Source organism: Alosa pseudoharengus, unplaced genomic scaffold, assembly GCF_046254945.1.
Source record: "Alosa pseudoharengus isolate Yale_2024_CS ecotype anadromous, Long Island Sound unplaced genomic scaffold, YU_APseudo_1.1 YU_APseudo_1.1_scf_1, whole genome shotgun sequence".
In the NCBI taxonomy this organism is placed as follows: Eukaryota; Metazoa; Chordata; class Actinopteri; order Clupeiformes; family Clupeidae; genus Alosa; species Alosa pseudoharengus.
Window position 1 is genome coordinate 17237109 of NW_027468564.1, and position 22179 is coordinate 17259287.

Sequence of the window (22179 nt, forward strand, 5' to 3'; positions counted from 1 at the left end):
AACGAAAATTCCAAGAGATTCCACCCCGTAACTCATTTTGTTTCATGTGTTTTATGGGGTTTTACGGGTTATAGTAATGTTGTCAAATAAGCCATTACTTCAATTCATCGTGTTTCCTTACTCTCTAACATATGGTGATCATTTTTGGAATGGTTACAATTTATTTTCCATTATTTCCTACATACTGGTCCTTTAAAGGTGCCATGTGTAATGTCCGCTAAAAAAATCAATTCATACTCCACATTCCATAAAAGATGGGGGCAGTATACCTCCAGAAAGTGAGTTGGTCTACCCTAGAGTAACAACCGAGAAACGTGTATTGCAGTTTGGCTGGCGGTTATGTTGCCCGCATACCGCCTCCCATGGCTGAAACTGGTATTATGACACCTGTCGGGCTGTGGCTAGTAATTTAGCATGCTAATTCAGGTTGATATCTCTGCAGCACTATACCTTGTCATTTTTTTAATGACATCATCGCCCTTATTTCCTCTAATTCTTTTGATGCGTGTAGCTCATTTTTTGGATATTTTTACCTCAATTCTTACACATGGCACCTTTTAAGGCCCATTCACACCAAGAACGATAACAATAACTATAAATAAATATCATTCTCGTTAATATAAATGACGACATGAAGAAAGATATCGTGGGGGATCACTTTCAGAGCGATTTTCAGAACGATAAAAAGCTAATAGCCAATCAGAACCCATCGAATTTTAACCGTCACATTCATTAACACAAGGAGAGACTTTGTTTATCGCTGTTCAGTGTGAACGCTTTTATCGTTATGGTTATAATTATCGTTATCATTCTTGGTGTGAATAGGCCTTCAAGGGTTAAGGGTTGCCTGTTACAGTGTCTCGCTGTAGGAGCTGTCTTGGAGCTCTCACACTAACTTAGTACCTGTTCAATCTGGCAAAGACTCTTGGATTCCTTAAATTATTATTGTAGTTCTACCTTGTTGTAAATAAATGTATATTTGCAGTAGTGTATTTATTTATTTATTGGTTTATTTGATAGGGACCATGCCTATTAATGAACATTTTGTAAAAAACACCATGTAAATATGCCAGAATTAGTAAAAATAACTACTTTTCATCTGCAGTCCCTAGGCAGGTGACATAGGACAAAACATATAGATAGACAGCAGTCATACAGCACTCACACACTAAAATTAAACACATAATGGTGACATATGCATTAACAGAGTAAGCAAAACACAACAGACAAACAAAACAAAACAGAAATACATGAAGACAAGGACATTATACATCCACCTGTATACATTCAATTGATAGAGAAAGTGTTTGGGTGATAAAATTACATGTGTGGCAGTTAAAGGTGAGTACTATAGACTATACTACTTAAACGGCACCGACAATCAAAAAATCCAGTGGAAACTAGATGGCAGAAGTGTGTAGGCCAATCTGCCCACCAGCTTTTTCTACTTTGTCACCTACAGAGTTTGACAGGTACGATCTTTCAAAACGCCATGTTATTTCCCATAGACATTTGGCAACCGACGGTTGGATGGATACGGAAGTTACGGAGGCGGGATTTATTCTGGAGAGGTCTATTACCCCAACCAGTATGTTGGCTAAACCATTGTAGAGGGGTGAAGGTCTATACCATTATGCCCACACAGCTAAAATCTCCCAATATAAAGACACATACATACACAAGAAATAAACAGCAATAAAACAAACGTTTACCAGTATACACATTGAGTGAAACTCCTATCCTCACTCTAAAAGTTTAGCAGTAAACGCATTGAGTGAAGCCTGCTCCCATTCTCACTTACTTTAACACAGCAAGTTGAGCCATCGGCATGTCCACATGAGCACCACTGAATGTAAACAGTGCTTATTCACGTGCAATTCCTTCCCATAATTCCTTGCCAGTCTGGTTTCATTTAGGTCATGACATTGACTTTTTATTTGAAACCAGCAATGTAACAGGTAAGACAGAGGAGGCATTATATCAACATCGTCGGATGGTTTTATTTTTCTGCACTCATATGTTTACAGGTCGGCACCGTGATGATCTAAACTTACACATTTACAAAAGTAAATATTGGAGCTTTCTTTGTTCATTACCCACAATCCCCTCCTACTCCCCCATGTTTAATTTCACACCTCCTCTCCACCCCCACCTCTCCTCTCTCCTTTGTGGAGTGTCGGCAGGTGTCTGCCCATTTCATGCCCTATCATTCTAATTTACATCAAAGAGGAACCTGTCACTGATTGGTTAGATGATTTCAATGGGTCAGAGAGAAAACGCATTATAATTTGCATCAAAGAGGAACCTGTCACTGATTGGTTAGATCAGGGGTCGGCAACCCGCGGCTCCGGAGCTGCATGCGGCTCTTTGATCCTTCTGATGCGGCTCAGCTTTTGAAATTAATTAATGAGTATTGAATTAAAATGTATTTTATTTTAGTTCGTTCATTTTCAAAATGTAATATTGTAATATCTAAGTAATTTAGCCTATATAACTTTCCACCTCACTTAACTCCGTAACCGTAGCTGCACAATATTGTTACATTCGCGCTTCGTTGGCATGGCATCAAACAAAATCACCGATTTCCCTTCATTTCAGTCAACAAGAACACTTTAATTGTTATTGTTGATGTGTGCGCTTGCTGTAGGCTAGATAAGGAATTATGTCAAAAAGGAAACGTCAGCGACCACAGCTTGCGAGCGCGAACACAAGGCTGAAATGGGAAAGTTTCCATCCGAAGACTGATTCTGAAAACGCGAAATGAACTGCCCGTTATATATCGCACACTGCAACGAGTTAGTATTGCTGTGTTAACCCTGTTCGGTTCCACTTGCATGTAAGAAATCTTTCTCACATATGAAAAATATAAAGACAAACCTGCGCTCATGTTTAAGGGCAATTCCGCGCAAAACTGTCACATCCATAACACCAACACAATGGCATGGTATTTAGTTGGCGTTATGGATATCAACGTTTTGCGTGGAGTTGCGCCTAATGGTGACAGCCTCAATTCTTGCATGAAACTTCACCTCACTGAATATGAGCCAGCCAGACTCCAAGGCCATCACCAAATCTAATCTCTGGTAGGCCTAATGTTCAATTTCGCCAATGACATGTCAACGAAAATTAAGTGTTGTGTTGTTAACTAATATGTTGCTTTGCATAGGCCTACCAAAAGACACTGGAAAAATAGGCGGTGGTGTTTAGCCTATGGGAAGCCTAAACATTTCAAGTTACTTGCACATTAAAACTAGTAGAAAATGTAGGCTATTTAAAAATCCTCTGTTGAATGAAGTATAACTGTAGCCTATGTTAAATATCCAAACTTTTTCTTGTAACCGTCTTTATGTGGCTCTTCTGAAATTAAAAAAATAATAAATTTGGTAAAAGTGGCTCTCCAGGCAAAAAAGGTTGCCGACCCCTGGGTTAGATGATTTCAATGGGTCAGAGAGAAAATGCATTATAATTTGCATCAAAGAGGAACCTGTCACTGATGATGGTCGGATGATCCTGTGGGTAAGAGAGAAAAAGCGTTATATAAATACTGAGTCAAGTCAGGCTTCAGAGATCACATGTTCAAAGGTAGGCATGTGGATGTTTTATCAAAGTCCTTTTAGGCAAGTCCCTCCGCTCGGCGGCCATATCGCAACGCTTTTTGGGCACTCATCATGCATCCTATTCGGCAGAAATGCGCGTGCGCAAGGCTTCACGACACCAATCTTGCTCCAGCAGCGAGTTCACAACACATGATTGGCACGATGTCTTCACAACACACCATATGATTGGCTCAATGTATTCACATCACACCATATGATTGGCTCAATGTAATCACATGACGTTTTGCCAAAGAAGGGATGGGATATGCGTAGACAATTGCCGTTACAAAAAAAAACCCATGCATTTCTATGGAGGATTTTTTGAGTGCTGTGTCTCCTCATTAGAAAGTCTCTGGTTTTATTTAACAAACTTGTTTGCACCTGCTTATTACTTTGTAAGAAAATATTGAACTTTTCTTTTTGTCCGTTACTCCATCCCCTCCTACTCCAGCAAATTTGTATTTCACACCTCTACCCTCCTTTGTGGAGTGCCTGCAAGTTGTCATCTATCCAAACTTTAAAAAGGCCTTGGCCAATTAGAGGGTTCAGGATCAACTCAAACCAAACATTTGTTTCTTTTAGTTTCAGTTTAGTTTAGTTAGGTTCAAGACCCAATGTTGTCCACCCCTGCTCTCAACATACACACTTATATGGAATAGGTATGGAAGCTTTCTTTCTTAATTACCCACAACCCCCTCCTTCTCCCCCCACCTTTCATTTCACACCTCCACCTACCCTCTTTGTGGAGTGTCTGCATGTGCATTTGTGGCCAATCCCATTGGATGCTCTATCATTAAGTGTGCTTGCAAAGCAGCACACTTATTGTTCTTCTTAAGTTTTATTATTTTTCCCGTCTCCCTAATTTTTTGTCAGCCCTAGCGCCTAGGCCCTTTGAGACAGAGACACCGTTCCAACTTTAAAACGTCCGGTCAGTACCGGTGTAAGTTGGTCGCGAAGATGACGTCAGCTGGGCGTGCCGTTCGTCCGCCATATTGGATTGAACAGAAAGCGAAACTACATTTTCACAGGTCACAAATTTGGTCAGAACGCCACGAAACTTGACGTACATTATCCTTGGACCAAGCCTCACAAATGTTAGCGGAAGGATTTTTGATTTTCGAAAGCGTTTGCCTGTCACAGCCAAACGAAATCGGTGGCGAAGCTCCGAAACAGGAAGTCGTCCATATCTCAGGAACACTGTCACATATCGATACCAAATTTTGTATATGAACTGTGGACTCCAGTGTGAGGGTGCATAAGCTAAAAAAAAAGAAATATTCCAAAAGTTTCCATCATTTGGCAAACCACCCACACAATGCCTTCCATGTATGCACAATGTCTCTGGGTAGCCACAATCTCTCCAGGCAACCTTGCCCAATCATGAAATCCTTGCTCTGCCATGGGATAGTATGGACTTACGAACTGAAATAGCAAGGAGAACAGTAGCTATATATAGCTTACATAATAGAGTTGTTTTCACATTGACGGTATTCAAATTACATTTTTCATTATTGTTACATATCATGATGGGAGAGTATTATTAAAAATGTTACAAGTATGCAAATACATATGTTTACGGGCATTTAGGTTTTACTATGTTGTTTTGTTGTAAAGACACGCAAGGCATTCTGGGCCATGTAATGAACAGTGGTCGGCAGCACTCCATAGGCTACGTATTAATATGAATAAGTGTTTCTGTAAACCTAGGGACAATAAACAGCTATCTCTGTTACAAAAACTTCTGTTATTGGAAATGTTATTTTTTGTTTATTCTAATTGCAAACCACACACATCCATTCGGAATCACACGTACACATTTAATACTGAAAGACTATCATTTAGTTTATTTGATGTCGCCTAGCAACACAGCCTTCAGAGCAAAGATTCTAGAACAGGGCTTCAGAGAGACACGTTTTGAGTTTGTGGCCAAGAACCTAAAATATCGGTTTCCATGTGCTGGATGGTGTGCGTCCTTTATGAAAGTAAGTGTTTTATACAGTTAACGTTACAGACATAATGAGTCATGTTGTAGTGGTCAACTTAAATGTGCCCCTTCTGTTATTAGAATGCTAAGCGGAGAAGCATGCTAAGCAGAGATTTAGTATCATTAATTTCTTGTGTGGCTAGCTACAGGGAGGAGATGTATGTTGCTAATTGGGATTTATGTTGTTTAGGTAATGCCATGGTCATTTGATATGAGATGCTTGCACTCGTAACTTCGTCACGTGTAACTTTAGGACTGCTATTTTTTTTACTAACAGTAATTCACGAAGCACTTTAGCCCTAAAAGTAGCACCTACGTCTGTGACAGCTTAAAAGAAGTGGCAAGGACTCCTAACGCGATGTTTTGAAATGTGTCTACTATTGTCTACAGGAGCTTCCAATCGCGAGGGAACTTGCATTGTAGGCATAACTAAGGGATGCAATAACACCACCAACAACCAAAACTAGCCTACTCATTGTCAACATGTACATGAAATGTAACGTTTCATGTGAATCAAATTAAAATGTTTTCTTTGCAAACGTAGGCATAGGCGTATGGTGACAGATTAATTTAATAAAGCTACTGTGTGAATCACGGTAATCACGGTGAATGAAGTGGCCACTTCTTAAAGGACAATTCCGGCGCAAAATGAACCTGGGGGTTAATAACACATTTGTACGAGTTCGACCGTTCGCTGGGATTTATTTTCATGCTAGTCTAGCAACTCTCCGTTGGCTTGTGAGCTCCAGAAACCGAAACTTGGACGGGCCAATGAAATCGTGTATAGAGTCATTAGGTGGGCTTAACATAATGATTGATGGCAGAGTTGCAACGGTTTGGCTTGAATTCCCTGCTACTTGAAAACAAATAAGATGGATGTTGCTGTTGGCGAACAGTGTGACACGAGTTAAGCTTTTATTAAGTTGGCAAACGTTTGAACTAGCCAACTAGCTCCGCTGGTGGGAAATGAATGGGACTCATAGCGCTGCCGCTGTCCTATTGCGTGCAGAGGGAATTTGAAAGACAACTGATTATCCCGCCCCTCGGACTGAGCACTGCGAACGGTGAGTGTCCAGACCCTACATGTTAATGTGGGTCTGGCTCGCCAGGCTAGATCATGACCGCAAGACTGAAACAAACATATCAACAACCTTTAACTGCGAAGAACAACTGTCTCCACTGATGGAAATAATCCAGGATGAAGACTCTGAATTCAGAAAAGTTATTCAGAAAGACTCTTATAAGTTGCTAATTTGTTGTTTGTATTGTGTAAATCTTGATAGAAACACACTAACAAAATTTCAATAATATAAATAATTGGTATATAATTTCCCCCCACCTTTCTTCTATAAATATAAATCATCCCCAAATAAACAAAGATGAGATGAGACATGCCAAGGTAAAGGCACATCATTGCACTGAGTGTGGAAAAGCCTTTTCTAAAATGAATCTTCTGAAGTCACACCTGAGGATCCACACAGGAGAAAAGCCGTATCAGTGTTCTGACTGTGGAAAGACCTTTAGTCGAATGTATCATCTCAAGGAACACCAGAGGATCCACACAGGAGAAAAGCCGTATCAGTGTACTACATGTGGGAAGAGTTTCAAGACTAAGGCAGTGGTCAACGCCCATCAGCGCACACATACAGGAGAAAAGCCGTATCAGTGCTCTGACTGTGGAAAGGCCTTTAGTGGAATATCTAATCTTAAGGCACACCAGAGGATCCACACAGGAGAAAAGCCGTATCAGTGCTCTGACTGTGGAAAGGTCTTTAGCCAGATGTCTCATCTCCAGGCACACCAGAGGATCCATACAGGAGAAAAGCTGCATCAGTGCTCTGACTGTGGAAAGGCCTTTAGATATAAATCATCCTTCCAGGACCACCATAACATCCACACAGGAGAGAAGTCGTATCAGTGTACTACATGCGGAAGTGCCTTTAGTCATAAAACAACCCTCCGAGAACACCATAAGATCCACACAGGAGTAAAGCTGTATCAGTGTACTACATGTGGGAAGAGTTTCAGAATTAGGTCAGATGTAACCTTCCATCAGCGCACACATACAGGAGAAAAGCCGCATCAGTGCTCTGACTGTGGAAAGGCCTTTACTCGATTATCTAGTTTCCAGGAACACCAGAGGATCCACACAGGAGAAAAGCCGCATCAGTGCTCTGACTGTGGAAAGGCCTTTACTCGATTATCTAGTTTCCAGGAACACCAGAGGATCCACACAGGAGAAAAGCCGCATCAGTGCACTGACTGTGGAAAGGCCTTTACTCGATTATCTAATCTCCAGGCACATCAGAAGATCCACACAGGAGAAAAGCCGCATCAGTGCACTGACTGTGGAAAGGCCTTTAGTCAATTATCTAGTTTCCAGGAACACCAGAGGATCCACACAGGAGAAAAGCCGTATCAGTGCTCTGACTGTGGAAAGGCCTTTAGTCAATTATCTAATCTCCAGGCACATCAGAAGATCCACACAGGAGAAAAAAACAGGCAGGTCAACACCCTATTTTCACCCTAAAAACCTATCAGACAGGTCAATGCTTCAGCGCACACATACAGGAGAAGAGACGTATCAGTATTCTGACTGTTGAAAGGCCTTTGGTCAAAGGTATTCTTTAATGAAACACCAGAAGGGTTCATAAATGAGAAGAAGGCTGTATCCGTGTTTTGACTGTGGAAAAGTATCTAGTCTCCAGGAACACCAGGGGACTCAAACAGGAGAAACAACACATCATTGTACTGACTGTGGAAAGGCCTTTTCTCAAGTGTCCAGTCCGGTGAAACACCAGAGTATCAGCATGTCATAAATGGGAATATTTCCAGTCAGAGCTTAACTCTTTTTTTTTTAAAAGTATATTTTTTGGGCTTTTTATGCCTTTAATTGACAGGATAGTGGAGAATGACAGGAAACAAGTGGGAGAGAGAGTCGGGGTGGGATCCGGAAAGGACCACGGGGCGGGAATCGAACCCGGGTCGCTGGCATATGGTGCAGGTGCCAGGGCTGGGGCCAGAGCTTAACTCTTAAGGTCCATCAGAAAGTACACACTAGAATCAAATATTAACAATACTGAATTTACTGAAATTGTATTTTTTATGAAATGGAAAGTCAAGGTTTACCAAAACATATGTTAGTGCATGAATGCAAACAGGTGAAAATGCTGTGAATATTGCTGTTTCTAGTTTGGGAAGACTTTAAATCAACTGTTTAATCTACTTCCATATCAGAAGTGTTACTGATCTGAACAGTGATCACATTCACATGATTGTAAATCATGTTTGTAAACAACAAACTGAATGAATCCAAAGGCCAAATCAGAAAATGCAAGAGAAATACTTCATGAAATCAGACATTCTGGATAAAACTACAAGACTACAAACATCATATGAAAAAAAAACCTCTGAACTTGAGAGTTGCTTTGCTAATAACTGAGCCTGGTTCTATCACTGTTATTGTTATTGATGATGATGATGGCTGTTTCTATTAATTGTTTACATAAAAAAGTTATATGAATGTTTGAAAGTGGAAAAGATCATTATAAGCAAAACCAATAAAATAAATTCAGGATTGACTGGAATAAAGGGTCTGCGTACTTTTATGTTCATTCATTATTCTATTTTAGAATTGAAATAGAAAATGAAAAACAAGTCATATGACTTTTTGAAGTCCTATAGTCTCTTGCTAGGTGAAAATGATGTCGTATTTTGACATATTCCAGGAATCACAAAGACAATGTTGACTTAATGAATGGATAATGTAGATGACACTAACAGTGCTTACACACATTACATTTAGCAGACACTTTTTGACCAAAGTGACTTACATATGTCAACTATATTACAAGGGATTGCATTGTCCCCGGAGCAACTTGGGGTTAAGTGGACACAACGGTGGAAGCCGGGAATTGAACCGACAACTTTTCAGGCTACTGCACGCTAGCCCAGCTCCTTAATCACTACGCTACCACCGTGGAATGCAAAATGCAATAAAGAAAAATAAATGAAATTATAACAGTCTGGACAGTAGGCTACGCTACCTAGGTTTGAACTAGATAGACCTGGAAGTAGAAACGAGGCTGGTTTTCGCTAATTCTTTTGAGGAGGGGGGTGACCATCTGAATAATATGAGTCTTGAGGCATAAAGGCTATAATCTACAGACATACTCTGTGACCTGTTGCCAAAACATGCAATGTATTGCAGCCATTTCACAGCACCTCACAGACATTTGCGCAGGACGTGGATGCTTAAGTGTAGATTTTGCAATGTTCACAATCACAAGTAGGCTTTCTCATGTTTCGTGAAATTTGAATGACCCACCCCTAGCACATTCAAACCTCTGTAGACTGCTCCCACCCGATGAAAATGTATGACCGGCAGCCTTTTTTTAGGCAGCCTACTGTCCAAACAACACTGTTACGGGGGGGGGGGGGCTAACCTAACCCCTCACTGCTCCCCGAGCGCCGCTGTAGTAGGCAGCTCACTGCGTCGGGATTAGTGTGTGCTTCACCTCACTGTGTGTTCACTGTGTGCTGTGAGTGTGTTTCACTAATTTACGGATTGGAATAAATGCAGAGACCAAATTTCCCTCACGGGATCAAAAGAGTATATATACTCATACTTTTATACTTATACATACTTATAGTTAATAGCAGCCTCCTCACATTGCTTTTTTTCACCTATTGCGCAAAAGCCTTGTTGTATCAATTTCACATTCTTACAGCATAGCCACAACACAACTAGCCTGACAAACCAGACCAACATCAAGAAGAAGGGTCTGGGAACTTACCATTGGCACTGCTCAATTCAAGGGGCGGGATAAACGGTTGTCTCTAAATTTCCACTGCACTACAACTCAGTCCCACTCATTTTTCCACCAGCGGAGCTAGTTGGCTAGTTGATCAAACGTTGGCCAATTTAAAAAAAGCTTAACTCGAGTCGCGATTCAAAGACCGCTGTTCGCCAGCAGCAGCACCCATCTTCTTTGTTTAGTAGCAGGAAATTCACGCAGAACCGTCGCTGACTCTATACACAATGTGACTGGCCTGATAGAATTTTCATTTTCCAGCTTGCAAGCCAACGGAGAGTTGCTACACTACCCTGGCTGCAAATTACATTTGCTGCCGCTTGGGTGCATCTAGATTGCTAGGCTACAACACAACACCAATAGGCCTACATAAATAGCCTTGGCATAGGCAAGCGTTTAACTCGAGAGGAAAATGCGGATTTCACTTACCAAATAAAGAAACCTCCACAAAGAGCGACTTGAGTTATTTGCGGTATGTTTACATCGGAATTGACATCCACGATGTTATGGATTCATTTATCTGCAACGGAACATACAATTTCTCTATGGAACACCTTATCTAGCTGAAGAGTAACAACAGGTTGAGCACCGCTACCTTCTGCATAGTGTGCAACAACATCCCCAAACCTTTGGATTTGCATTATTACATTTATTTCGGTCAGTCAGTCACTTCCCAAACTGATGGTGCATAAAATGCTAATAACCGCTTTAAAAATATAGGCTATTTAACAGTGTTTCACATTGCATCCCATTGAACTCATTCCATGTAGCCTACAGAAGGATTGCAATAATAATAATAATAATTATTACTATATTGCAGAATTCAGTGTCAGTGCACCACCATGCATTACTACTGCTACTACTACTTCTAGAAGGCTAGTAGTAGGCAGTGTACATATCTATCAAACCACTTAGATGGTGAGGGTGGCGCAAAAAGAGGTCAGGGGGGCCTTCATGCATTGTAGAATATTTTGGGGTTCAAAACGTTTCAGAAACCCATGTACAAGGCTATTGATTTGAAGGCCCATTACAAACTACAATAAATAGGTCTAACAATTAGGTTTATTGTGTGTGTGACTGTTCGCTGTTCATATTGACATTTTAAAAGTAACTCAAAAGTTACTTTCTCTAGTAACTAATTACTTTTGATATACAGTAATTGGTAAGGTAATTCAATTACTTTTGAAAGAAGTAACTAGTAACTGTAACTAATTACTAATTTTTCGTTACTTGCCCAACACCGGTCGACATTATCAAATGCAACAAAAAGCTCCAGGAAGATGAGGAGGAAGGGAGAGCCATCATCAGATGATATGAGGAGGTCATTAGTGACTCTGCACATGTGCATAATTAAAAAAAAATGACTGCAAATATAATGATATCACAAACATAAAGCAAGATATCACACAACTTTGAACTCTCACATAGTAATCGTGTAAAAAAGGCATTCAGGAAGGACATTTATACCTTTTACAGTGAGAGCGATTGCGAACTAAATGGTAAAGTTAGTAGTTTGTAAAATGCAGTTTCACCATTTTGTGTGCACATACATGTTTCGGTAAATCTTGACTTCAATATTATTAAAATACCATTTCAGTCTAATCAGTTTTGTTGATATTTACCTCTAGTGTGTTTTCTCTGATGGGTCTTCAGAATTGAGTTTCGACTGAAACATGTAGTATATTAATCAGCTTTACTCTTGTGTGGATCTTCTGGTGTCCCATTAGATGATGCCTTTGAGTGAAGGCCTGTCCGCAGTCAGAGCACTGACAGGGCTTTTCTCCTGTATGCGTGCAATTATGGGTGTTGATCTGAAAACTATTCTGTGTGGATCCTCTGGTGTTTCAGGAGGGTTGACGTATCACCAAAGGCCTTTCCACAGTCAGAGCACTGATACGGCTTTTCTCCTGTGTGGATCTTCTGGTGTGCCTTAAGAGTAGATATTTGACTAAAGGCCTTTCCACAGTCAGAGCACTGATTCGGCTTTTCTCCTGTATGTGTGCGCTGATGGGTGTTGACTTCTACTTTGGTCTTGAAACTCTTCCCACAGTTAGTGCACTGATACGGCTTTTCTCCTGTGTGGATCTTCTGGTGTTCCTTTAGATGAGCTTTTTGACTAAAGGCCTGTCCACAGTCAGAGCACTGATGTGGCTTTTCTCCTGTGTGGATCCTCTGGTGTACCTTGAGAGAAGAAGTTTGACTAAAGGCTTTTCCACAGTCAGTACACTGATAAGGCTTTTCTCCTGTGTGGATCCTCTGGTGTTTCAGGAGGGTTGACGCATAACCAAAGGCCTTTCCACAGTCAGAGCACTGATGCAGCTTTTCTCCTGTGTGGATCCTCAGGTGTGACTTTAGAAGATTCATCTTAGAAAAGGCTTTTCCACACTCAGTACAAAGATGTGCCTTAACCTCAGCGTGTCTCATCTCATCTTTCTGAATAATTTCTCTGAGATTACAGTCTTCCTCCTGGTTTATTTTAATCAATGGAGACTTTTTGTCTTCGCAGTTTAAGGTTGTTGATAGGAATGTTTCAGACTTGCAGTCATGATCCAGTCCAGGGTTTTCTTTTTCTTTCTGAACTGCAAACAGGTATTCTTGAAGGAAATCATCAAACTCTTCTTCTTTTATCTTCTTCACTGGCATGGGCACCAGTGTTGGTTCAGTAAATCCTGACATTTCAGACTCAAATTCTGTGATGTGGGAAAAATCCAGTCAACTATCAATTGAACAATCAAACAAGTGTAAAGAGCATCCTCTTGCCCACCTCTAAACACGAGAGTTCAGACATCTGACTCCACTCTGATGTTTATATAATGCTTTTTCTCTCTGACCCATTGGGTCATCTAACCAATCAGTGACAGGATCCTTTATGATGTAAATTAGAATGACAGGGCATCCAATGGGATCGGCCACAGATGCACTTGCAGACACTCCACAAAGGAGGGTAGGTGGAGGTGTGAAATGAAAGGTGGGGGAGAAGGAGGGGGTTATGGGTAATTAAGAAAGAAAGCTTCCATACCTATTTCTGTAGGTGTGTATGTTGAGAGCAGACGTGGACAAACGTTTTGGCTCAAGGGCCATATTGGGTCTTGAACCTAAGTAAACTAAGCTGAAAATAAAAGAAACAAATTCTTGGCTTGGGTTGATGCTGAACCCTCTAATTGGCCAAGGTCTTTTTAAAGTTTAGATAGATGTCAAGAACATTGGCGACACGTACCAAAGGAAGGCCCAGGTGCGAGAGCGCTCTGAGGGCCCCATCACGACACATGCTGGCCCAGGATCAATTACCTCTGATACATGCAATACACATTACGGGTGACTTCAATTGTTTATGTAAAAGGACCTAAGGCACCGAAGTAGTTTAGTAGTTACAGATCACAATTTCAAATAAAAAAACACACGACTACATAGGATCCATTACATGTGAAAACGTTAAAAATAATTTTATTAAAGGAACACGCCACCCAATGTCAGTAGTAATATATGTTCTTACCTTAACTTTCACGAGTTGAGTCATACCTCTCCCGTGTCGGTACGTGCACTCCAACGCTCTGGTGCGCGGCTGTACTGTGTTAGCATGTTGCTATGCTAGCGGGCTTTGACGGTAACTAAGCATAGAAGTAATCAGAAACATCCACGTTTTCCCGACTTAAATACAGTTGCACTAGTAGTTGATAGAAATGCTACGGCCACGCAACATGAAACGTGGCGATTTTCCAAGCAAATAAACCGGAGAACTACAATGTGTGGCGCAATAGCACTTGGGAGTACTTCGACCTAGCGTAGTAGTATTGTTAACACCTAATTGTAGATCCTATCCACCACAGAGTTTAGAATCCATGCTGGATCGACCCTCAGCCTCTCCCTCCCCTCTGAGCGAGAGAGGCACACACACTAGAAATGCGCTGATGGGCTATTATTTCAACCATAACTGCATAGTAAAACTTATCATCCGTCAGCCATCTATCAGCACCAAAGTTTTTTGACCAATTTTCGAAACCACACCCGCCCACCATCCGCTGGTTGTTTTAATGTAGGCTATGGGTGATGCAGCGCTGCTGACGTGAGGCTAGAAAGCCCTTGCCTGTTCTAGAAAGACTGATCTAATGCAGCAAATATATTAAAAGGCTAAAGTCGTACATTGGCTATTGTAGCCTATCCCCAGAATATCAGCAGCAAACTCAGTCTCTGTCTCGCAAAACAGTCTCCAAATAAAACGCACATCGGCCTGTTGCCTATTCTGCCAGCTTGTGACAATATATCGTCCAAAATGCTTGATTGCATTGCATTCTCCACATTTTTAGCTAAATTTTCATGTACCACATCAGCATTTTTGTTCAGTGAATCTTTTGTAAATTGCTTTACAATAGCGTCGGGCCCTTGTCAGCAGCCTTCGGCTTGCCTCTTGCCAAATACTCCTTGTCTTCCGATGTCATTTCTGAGTCATCTACAGATGTTTACACACATTCACCTCCCTAAATAGAACCAGCTTGACGTTGACTTCAACCTGTGTTATATCTTAGATGAGACTGCCTGGGTTATTTTGTTTCGATATTAGCCTATATATAAAACATATAATTGTAGCCTACCATTCAGGGAATAAAGAGAGACAGAGAGTGATACTCAGAAATGACATCGGGCGATGGAAATTGCGTTTTTTATTACAATGATAAAATTGTAAAAGGACGTGACTGAAGCTGAGGCAAGCCAGGCAATAGGCCTATAGGCCCGACGGTAATTGTAAAGCAATTTACAAAAGATTCACTGAACAAAAATGCTGATGTGGTACATGAAAATTTAGCTAAAAATGTGGAGAATGCAATGCAATCAAGCATTTTGGACGATATATTGTCACAAGCTGGCAGAATAGGCAACAGGCCGATGTGCGTTTTATTTGGAGACTGTTTTGCGAGACAGAGACTGAGTTGCTGCTGATATTCTGGGGATAGGCTACAACATAGCCAATGTACGACTTTAGCCTTTTAATATATTTGCTGCATTGGATCAGTCTTTCTAGAACAGGCAAGGGCTTTCTAGCCTCACGTCAGCAGCGCTGCATCACCCATATAGCCTACATTAAAACAACCAGCGGATGGTGGGCGGGTGTGGTTTCGAAAATTGGTCAAAAAACTTTGGTGCTGATGGATGATAAGTTTTGCTATGCAGCTATGGTTGAAATAATAGCCCATCAGCGCATCTCTAGTGTGTGTGCCTCTCTCTCGCTCAGAGGGGAGGGAGAGGCTGAGGGTCGATCTAGCATGGATTCTAAACTCTGTGGTGGATAGGATCTACAATTAGGTGTTAACAATACTACTACGCTAGGTCGAAGTACTCCCAAGTGCTATTGCGCCACACATTGTAGTTCTCCGGTTTATTCGCTTGGAAAATCGCCACGTTTCATGTTGCGTGGCCGTAGAATTTCTATCAACTACTAGTGCAACTGTATTTAAGTCGGGAAAACGTGGATGTTTCTGATTACTTCTACGCTTAGTTACCGTCAAAGCCCGCTAGCATAGCAACATGCTAACACAGTCCAGCCGCGCACCAGAGCGTTGGAGTGCACGTACCGACACGGGAGAGGTATGACTCAACTCGTGAAAGTTAAGGTAAGAACATATATTACTACTGACATTGGGTGGCGTGTTCCTTTAACAGCCTGCAGGCCAGGGTAATCTAATATTACTGCATTAACATCAACTCGCATGGAATTATGGGAACACTCAATGCGCTTCATCAACCCTGCTGAAACTGCAAGCGTATATTGCTTGCTTATAAACTTGCACTGCGCAGAAACAAAACTTAATGTAGCCTAACTTATTTAACCATGCAGAAACCAAATAAAATCATTCATATGCATACAATCCCCAATATGCGTGAATTAGGCTTGAATTAGGCCATTAGAAGGCCATCTTACGAGCCTTTCGTTGTGCAAAATCGTCAACGATGTTCCCTATTTAATGTTCTGGCTCCCTACCTGTTACATGACTGTTTACAGGTACTGCTGCTGCTGCTAGGTGTCCTGTCCTCACGGTCACTCTTGGTTAAAAATCCAAATTGGTCTAATTTCGTGAGTTTTCCCACCCTTTACCCTTGCACTTTACACTCCTGCCGCTTCTTGCAGCCGCTCTTGTGTTTGAAGGGCATTTTGGTCGGAATGATGACTGAAATGTGCAGCCACCATCCGTTCCAAAAATCACAACAAATCACTTACCCACACAAATCGCCTACCCAGAAATCCTTGCTGCATCTCAGTAGAAAGAAAGATACTCTGGCGAAACAGTATGACGACAAAGAAAGATGGTAATTTGATTTAGCCGTTTTTTATTTGATAGTTTGATTCTTAATGGTGAAGTTCTAAAAAAAAAAGTCGGCTGAGCGGGGGTAGCAACGGGCCCCGGTAGGTCACGGGCCCTGTTGCGATTGCACTTGCTGCACCTACTATAGTTACGCCACTGGTCAAGAAAGACCTTAGTAGCTTGACACGGTTGTGATATAATTTGTCTGATTCAGGCTAAAATGAGCAACAAGTAAATTAAGCAAATTAGAATGTTGGGGCAAGAGATGGGAATGGTCATGGATCCAAATTAGAATGATGGGGCATGAGATGGGAATGGTCATGGATCCAAATTAGAATGATGGGGCATGAGATGGGAATGGTCATGGATCCAAATTAGAATGATGGGGCATGAGATGGGAATGGTCATGGATCCAAATTAGAATGTTGGGGCATGAGATGGGAATGGTCATGGATCCAAATTAGAATGTTGGGGCATGAGATGGGAATGGTCATGGATCCAAATTAGAATGATGGGGCATGAGATGGGAATGGTCATCGATCCAAATTAGAATGTTGGGGCATGAGATGGGAATGGTCATCGATCCAAATTATAACTAGATGTACCGCAGAGCGGTACAAAATATGACCGCTGCCCAGTCCAGCACATTTTTTCCACAAAAATAAGTCACGCTTGTCAAATTGTGTTCAATTCCTACTTTGTTCCTTTTTTGTGTGTTTGTAATTGAGTGTGTGGTTGTTTTGTGTATATGTGTTTTGTGTGTGTTTTTTGTGTGTGTGTGTGTGTGTGTGTGTGTGTGTGTGTGTGTGTGTGTAAGTGTGTTTGTATGTGTGGGTGCATGTGTAGTGTGTGTGTGTACGTGTCTTTGTGTGTGTGTGTGTATGTGTGCATGTGTGTGTGTGTCTTTATGTATGTGTACATAAATAAAGCAAATCAGGGGACCACCTACTCTTTGCAATAAGTGCCATGGGATTGTTAGCAACCATGGTGAGTCAGGAACTCAACTTAACATTCATGCAAAGGAAAACATCTCCTGCAGTACAGTGTCCCTGTCACTACATTAGGACATTGGGATTGATATTTGTTTGGTGGCTTTTGGACACAGGAAAGAGTGCCACCTACTGGCCAGCCACCAACACCACTTCCAGCAGGAACCTACTCTTCCATGGAGGTTTCTTATCCAAGTACTAACTAAGCCTGCTTAGCTTCAGTAATTCAGCAGAGTCAGGGTATCTGCTGGTCTGGCTGCTGGATTTAAACAAAAGGCATATATGATTCTAACTGTCTCACTGAATTGCATTACTGTATGCACACTCAATTCTCACTGGTATCTGCTAGACAACACATACCAAAACATGGTTAGTTCATAGATTTCACATGTAAAATACATTTTATACAACCCCACCCCCATCTTGCCTGTTCATAATTCTGAGAAATTCTTGAATGTGTATGTGTGCATGTACGTGTTTATGTTTGTGTGTGTGTGTGTGTAAGACTGATGAAATGTCTATAGCAAGTGGAAGCCACATGTAAAAAGAAAATTATGTTTATGACCTTTATTTTTGTTGCAACTTCCCAAAGACTTAATCATTTGCATTAGAATGTAAGACATTTATTCCAAATAATTCTGAGATTTGTTTATTATTTTGTTTTTTAAAAAACATTCCATTCCATGTAAAAAATAAACATGAATTTGTTCAAGCCATTATAAGATTTTGTATCAGCGATTATAAGATACCTTGTCATTGGCATAGTCATGCAGAGTGGATTTGTACATATTCTACAAACTTAGAATGATAGAATAGCTTTTCCAAAATCTCAAAGCATCTCTCATAGTAATAGTTATAAGAGTTTTTGCATCACAACTTTTAGTTGTAGTTTTATACAGTATGTCTGATCTCATGAGGTTTCATATCAGCCATTTTGTTTTATTTAGGATCAAACAATGAGTATCTCAGTGTTGGATACAGTTTTAGGGTAAATGTGAAATGTTGAATTCTATGACACTTCCCATGTGGAAGTAGATTAAACAGTTGATTCAAAGACTTCCCAAACCAAAAACACCAAAAGATTTACAGCGGGGAAAATAAGTATTGAACACGTCAATATTTTTTTCAGTAAGTATACTTCCAGTGAGGCTATTCGCATGAAATTTTCACCGGACATTAGTATTAACTTAGGTAATCCACACATATATAAAAATCCAAACATTAATGTCTAAAAGTAGAGTTATGAGTAAAAAAGTGGAATGGCACAGGGAAAAAGTATTGAACACGCTAAGAAAAAGCAGTACACAAAGGCAAGAAATGGCAAGGAACAAACTGGAATCTATAAGTAGTTAGAGAAATTATCCCTCCTATCTGTGCAAATTGATATAAGCTGGGTTAATACATACTGGTGGGCTATAAAAAGGTTTTTTGTTACCAAGGTGTCAAACAAGAAGCATTTCATAATGGGTAAAAGCAAAGAGCTCTCCCAAGACTTTTGCAACCTTATTGTTGCAAAACATATCAATGGAACTAGTTACAGATGCACATCAAAACTTCCGAAGCATCCAGCAAGCAGTATTGGAACCATTATCTGCAAGTGGAAGGAACATCACTGCATCATCACTGGTCATGCACAGGATCTCCTTGCAAGATTTCTGACCAGGAAGTCAGAAGGATAGTCAGAAGAGTAGCCCAAGAGCCAAGGACCACTCGGAGAAAGCTCCAAATAGACTTGGTGCAGTTGTTACAGAAAAAATAATAGGTAATGCACTCCACTGCCATGGCCTCTATGCACGCTCATCCCGCATGACTCTTTTGCTGAAGAAAAACATGTCAAAGCTCGTTGAAAGTTTGCTACACAACATTTGGACAATCCTATGGAATACTGAGAGAATGTATTCTGGTCAGGCGAGAGCAAAATTGAACTTTTTGGATGTCATACTACACACCATATTTGGAGGAGAAATGACACTGTGCATCACCCTAAAAATACCCTACCAACAGTGAGGTTTGGAGGTGCTGGCATCATGGTATGGGCTGTTTTTCATCTCATGGTACTAGCAGACTTCATACAGTTGAAGGAATGATGAATGGAGTCATTTTGTTCCGGGAGAATCTTGACCATCCACCAGGATGATGAGGATGAGACATGGCTAGAGCTTCCAGCAGGACAATGATCTAAACCATTCAGCAAAGGAAACTCTCAATTGGTTTCAGAGAAAGGAAATCAAGGCCCTGACAACAATCCAATTGAACAGTTTTGGAAGTAAACTAAAGATCAGGATTCACAAGAGGGACCCCTGGAATCTTTAATATTAAATGCCTATCCGTTGAAAAGAATGGGCCAAAATCACACCAGAATACTGTAACTGGTTAGTTTCGTCATACAGGAAATGCCTTGAAGCTGTCATTACGAATAAAGGCTTTTCCACAAAGTATTTAAGAAATTTCAGCAGGCGTGTTCAATACTTTTTTCCTGTGTCATTCCACTTTATTACACATAACTCTACCTATGGACTTTAATGTTTGGATTTTTTTATATGGGGGGATTATCTGAGTTAATACTAGTGTCTGGTGAAAATTTCATGCAAGTAGCCTCATTGGAAGTGTACTTGCTGAAAGAAATGTTGACGTGTTCAATACTTATTTTCCCCGCTGTATGTAGTTTCACCATTTTGTTTGCACATACATGTTTTGGTAAATCTTGACTTCAATATTATTAAAATACCATTTCAGTCAAATCAGTTTTGTTAATATTTACCTCTAGAGTGTTTTCTCTGAAGGGTTTTAAGAGTTGAGTTTCGACTGAAACTCTTACCACATGTAGTACACTAATCGGCTTTACTCTTGTGTGGATCTTCTGGTGTCGCATTAGATGATGCCTTTAACTGAAGGCCATTCCACAGTCAGAGCACTGATGTGGCTTTTCTCCTGTATGTGTGCAATGTGTGTTATGGGTGTTGATATGAAAACTATTCTGTGTGGATCCTCTGGTGTTTCAGGAGGGTTGACGTATCACCAAAGGCCTTTCCACAGTCAGAGCACTGATACAGCTTTTCTCCTGTGTGGATCCTCTGGTGTGCCTTAAGGTTAGATATTCGACTAAAGGCCTTTCCACAGTAAGAGCACTGATACGGCTTTTCTCCTGTATGCATACGCTGATGGGTGTTGACTTCTGCTTTGGTCTTGAAACTCTTCCCACAGTTAGTGCACTGATACGGCTTTTCTCCTGTGTGGATCCTCTGGTGTACCTTGAGATTAGATATTTGACTAAAGGCCTTTCCACAGTCAGTGCACTGATACAGCTTTACTCCTGTGTGGATCCTCTGGTGTTGCATAAGATGAGACCTTTGACCAAAGGCCTTTCCACAGTCAGAACACTGATACGGCTTTTCTCCTGTATGTGTGCGCTGATGGGTGTTGACCTGAGAACTAGTCTTGAAACTCTTCCCACATGTAGTACACTGATATGGATTTACTCCTGTGTGGATCCTCTGGTGTTCCTTTAGATGAGACTTTTGACTAAAGGCCTTTCCACAGTCAGTGCACTGATGTGGCTTTTCTCCTGTGTGGATCCTCTGGTGGTAATTGAGAGAAGAAGTTTGACTGAAGGCCTTTCCACAGTCAGTGCACTGATAATGCTTTTCTCCTGTGTGGACCTTCTGGTGTTTCATTAGATTGGAACTTTGACTAAAGGCCTTTCCACAGTCAGAACACTGATAAGGCTTTTCTCCGGTGTGGATCCTCAGGTGTGACTTTAGAAGATTCATCTTAGAAAAGGCTTTTCCACACTCAGTACAAAGATGTGCCTTCACCTCAGCATGTCTCATCTCATCTTTCTGAATAATTTCTCCGGGATTACAGTCTTCCTCCTGGTTTATTTTAATCAATGGAGACTTTTTGTCTTCACAGTTTAAGGCTGTTGATGGGAATGTTTCAGACTTGCAGTCATGATCCAGTCCAGGGTTTTCTTTTTCTTTCTGAACTGCAAACAGGTATTCTTGAAGGAAATCATCAAACTCTTCTTCTTTTATCTTCTTCACTGGCATGGGCACCAGTGTTGGTTCAGTAAATCCTGACATTTCAGACTCCAGGTCTGTGATATGAGAGAAATCCAGTCAACTATCAATTGAATAATCAAACAAGTGTAAAGAGCATCCTCTTGCCACCTCTAAACACGAGAGTTCAGAAATCTGACTCCACTCTGGTGTCATAATGCTTTTTCTCTCTGACCCATTGGGTCAATCTAACCAATCAGTGACAGGAACCTTGATGTAAATTAGAATGATAGAGCATCTAATGGGATTGGCCACAGATGCACTTGCAGACACTCCACAAACGAGGGTAGGTGGAGGTGTGAAATGAAAGGTGGGGGAGAAGGAGGGGGTTGTGGGTAATTAAGCAAGAAAGCTTCCATACCTATTTTTGTAGGTGTGTATGTTGAGAGCAGAGGTGGACACACTTTTTGGCTCAAGGGCCACATTGGGTCTTGAACCTAAT

At 41.0% G+C, this 22179-nt stretch overlaps 1 protein-coding gene across 1 annotated transcript; it reads right to left on the reverse strand.

Moving 5' to 3' along the window:
- Positions 1-10304: 10304 nt before the first annotated feature.
- On the reverse strand, positions 10305-21761 carry LOC143100002 (uncharacterized). Its single transcript, XM_076263277.1, has 5 exons — positions 21196-21761; positions 20699-21111; positions 12260-13084; positions 12092-12228; positions 10305-10331 (listed from the first exon to the last, which is right to left on the reverse strand). Exons 1-5 carry the CDS (start codon positions 21759-21761, stop codon positions 10305-10307), a joined length of 1968 nt encoding a protein of 655 aa, XP_076119392.1.
- Between the last annotated feature and the right edge of the window lie 418 nt (positions 21762-22179).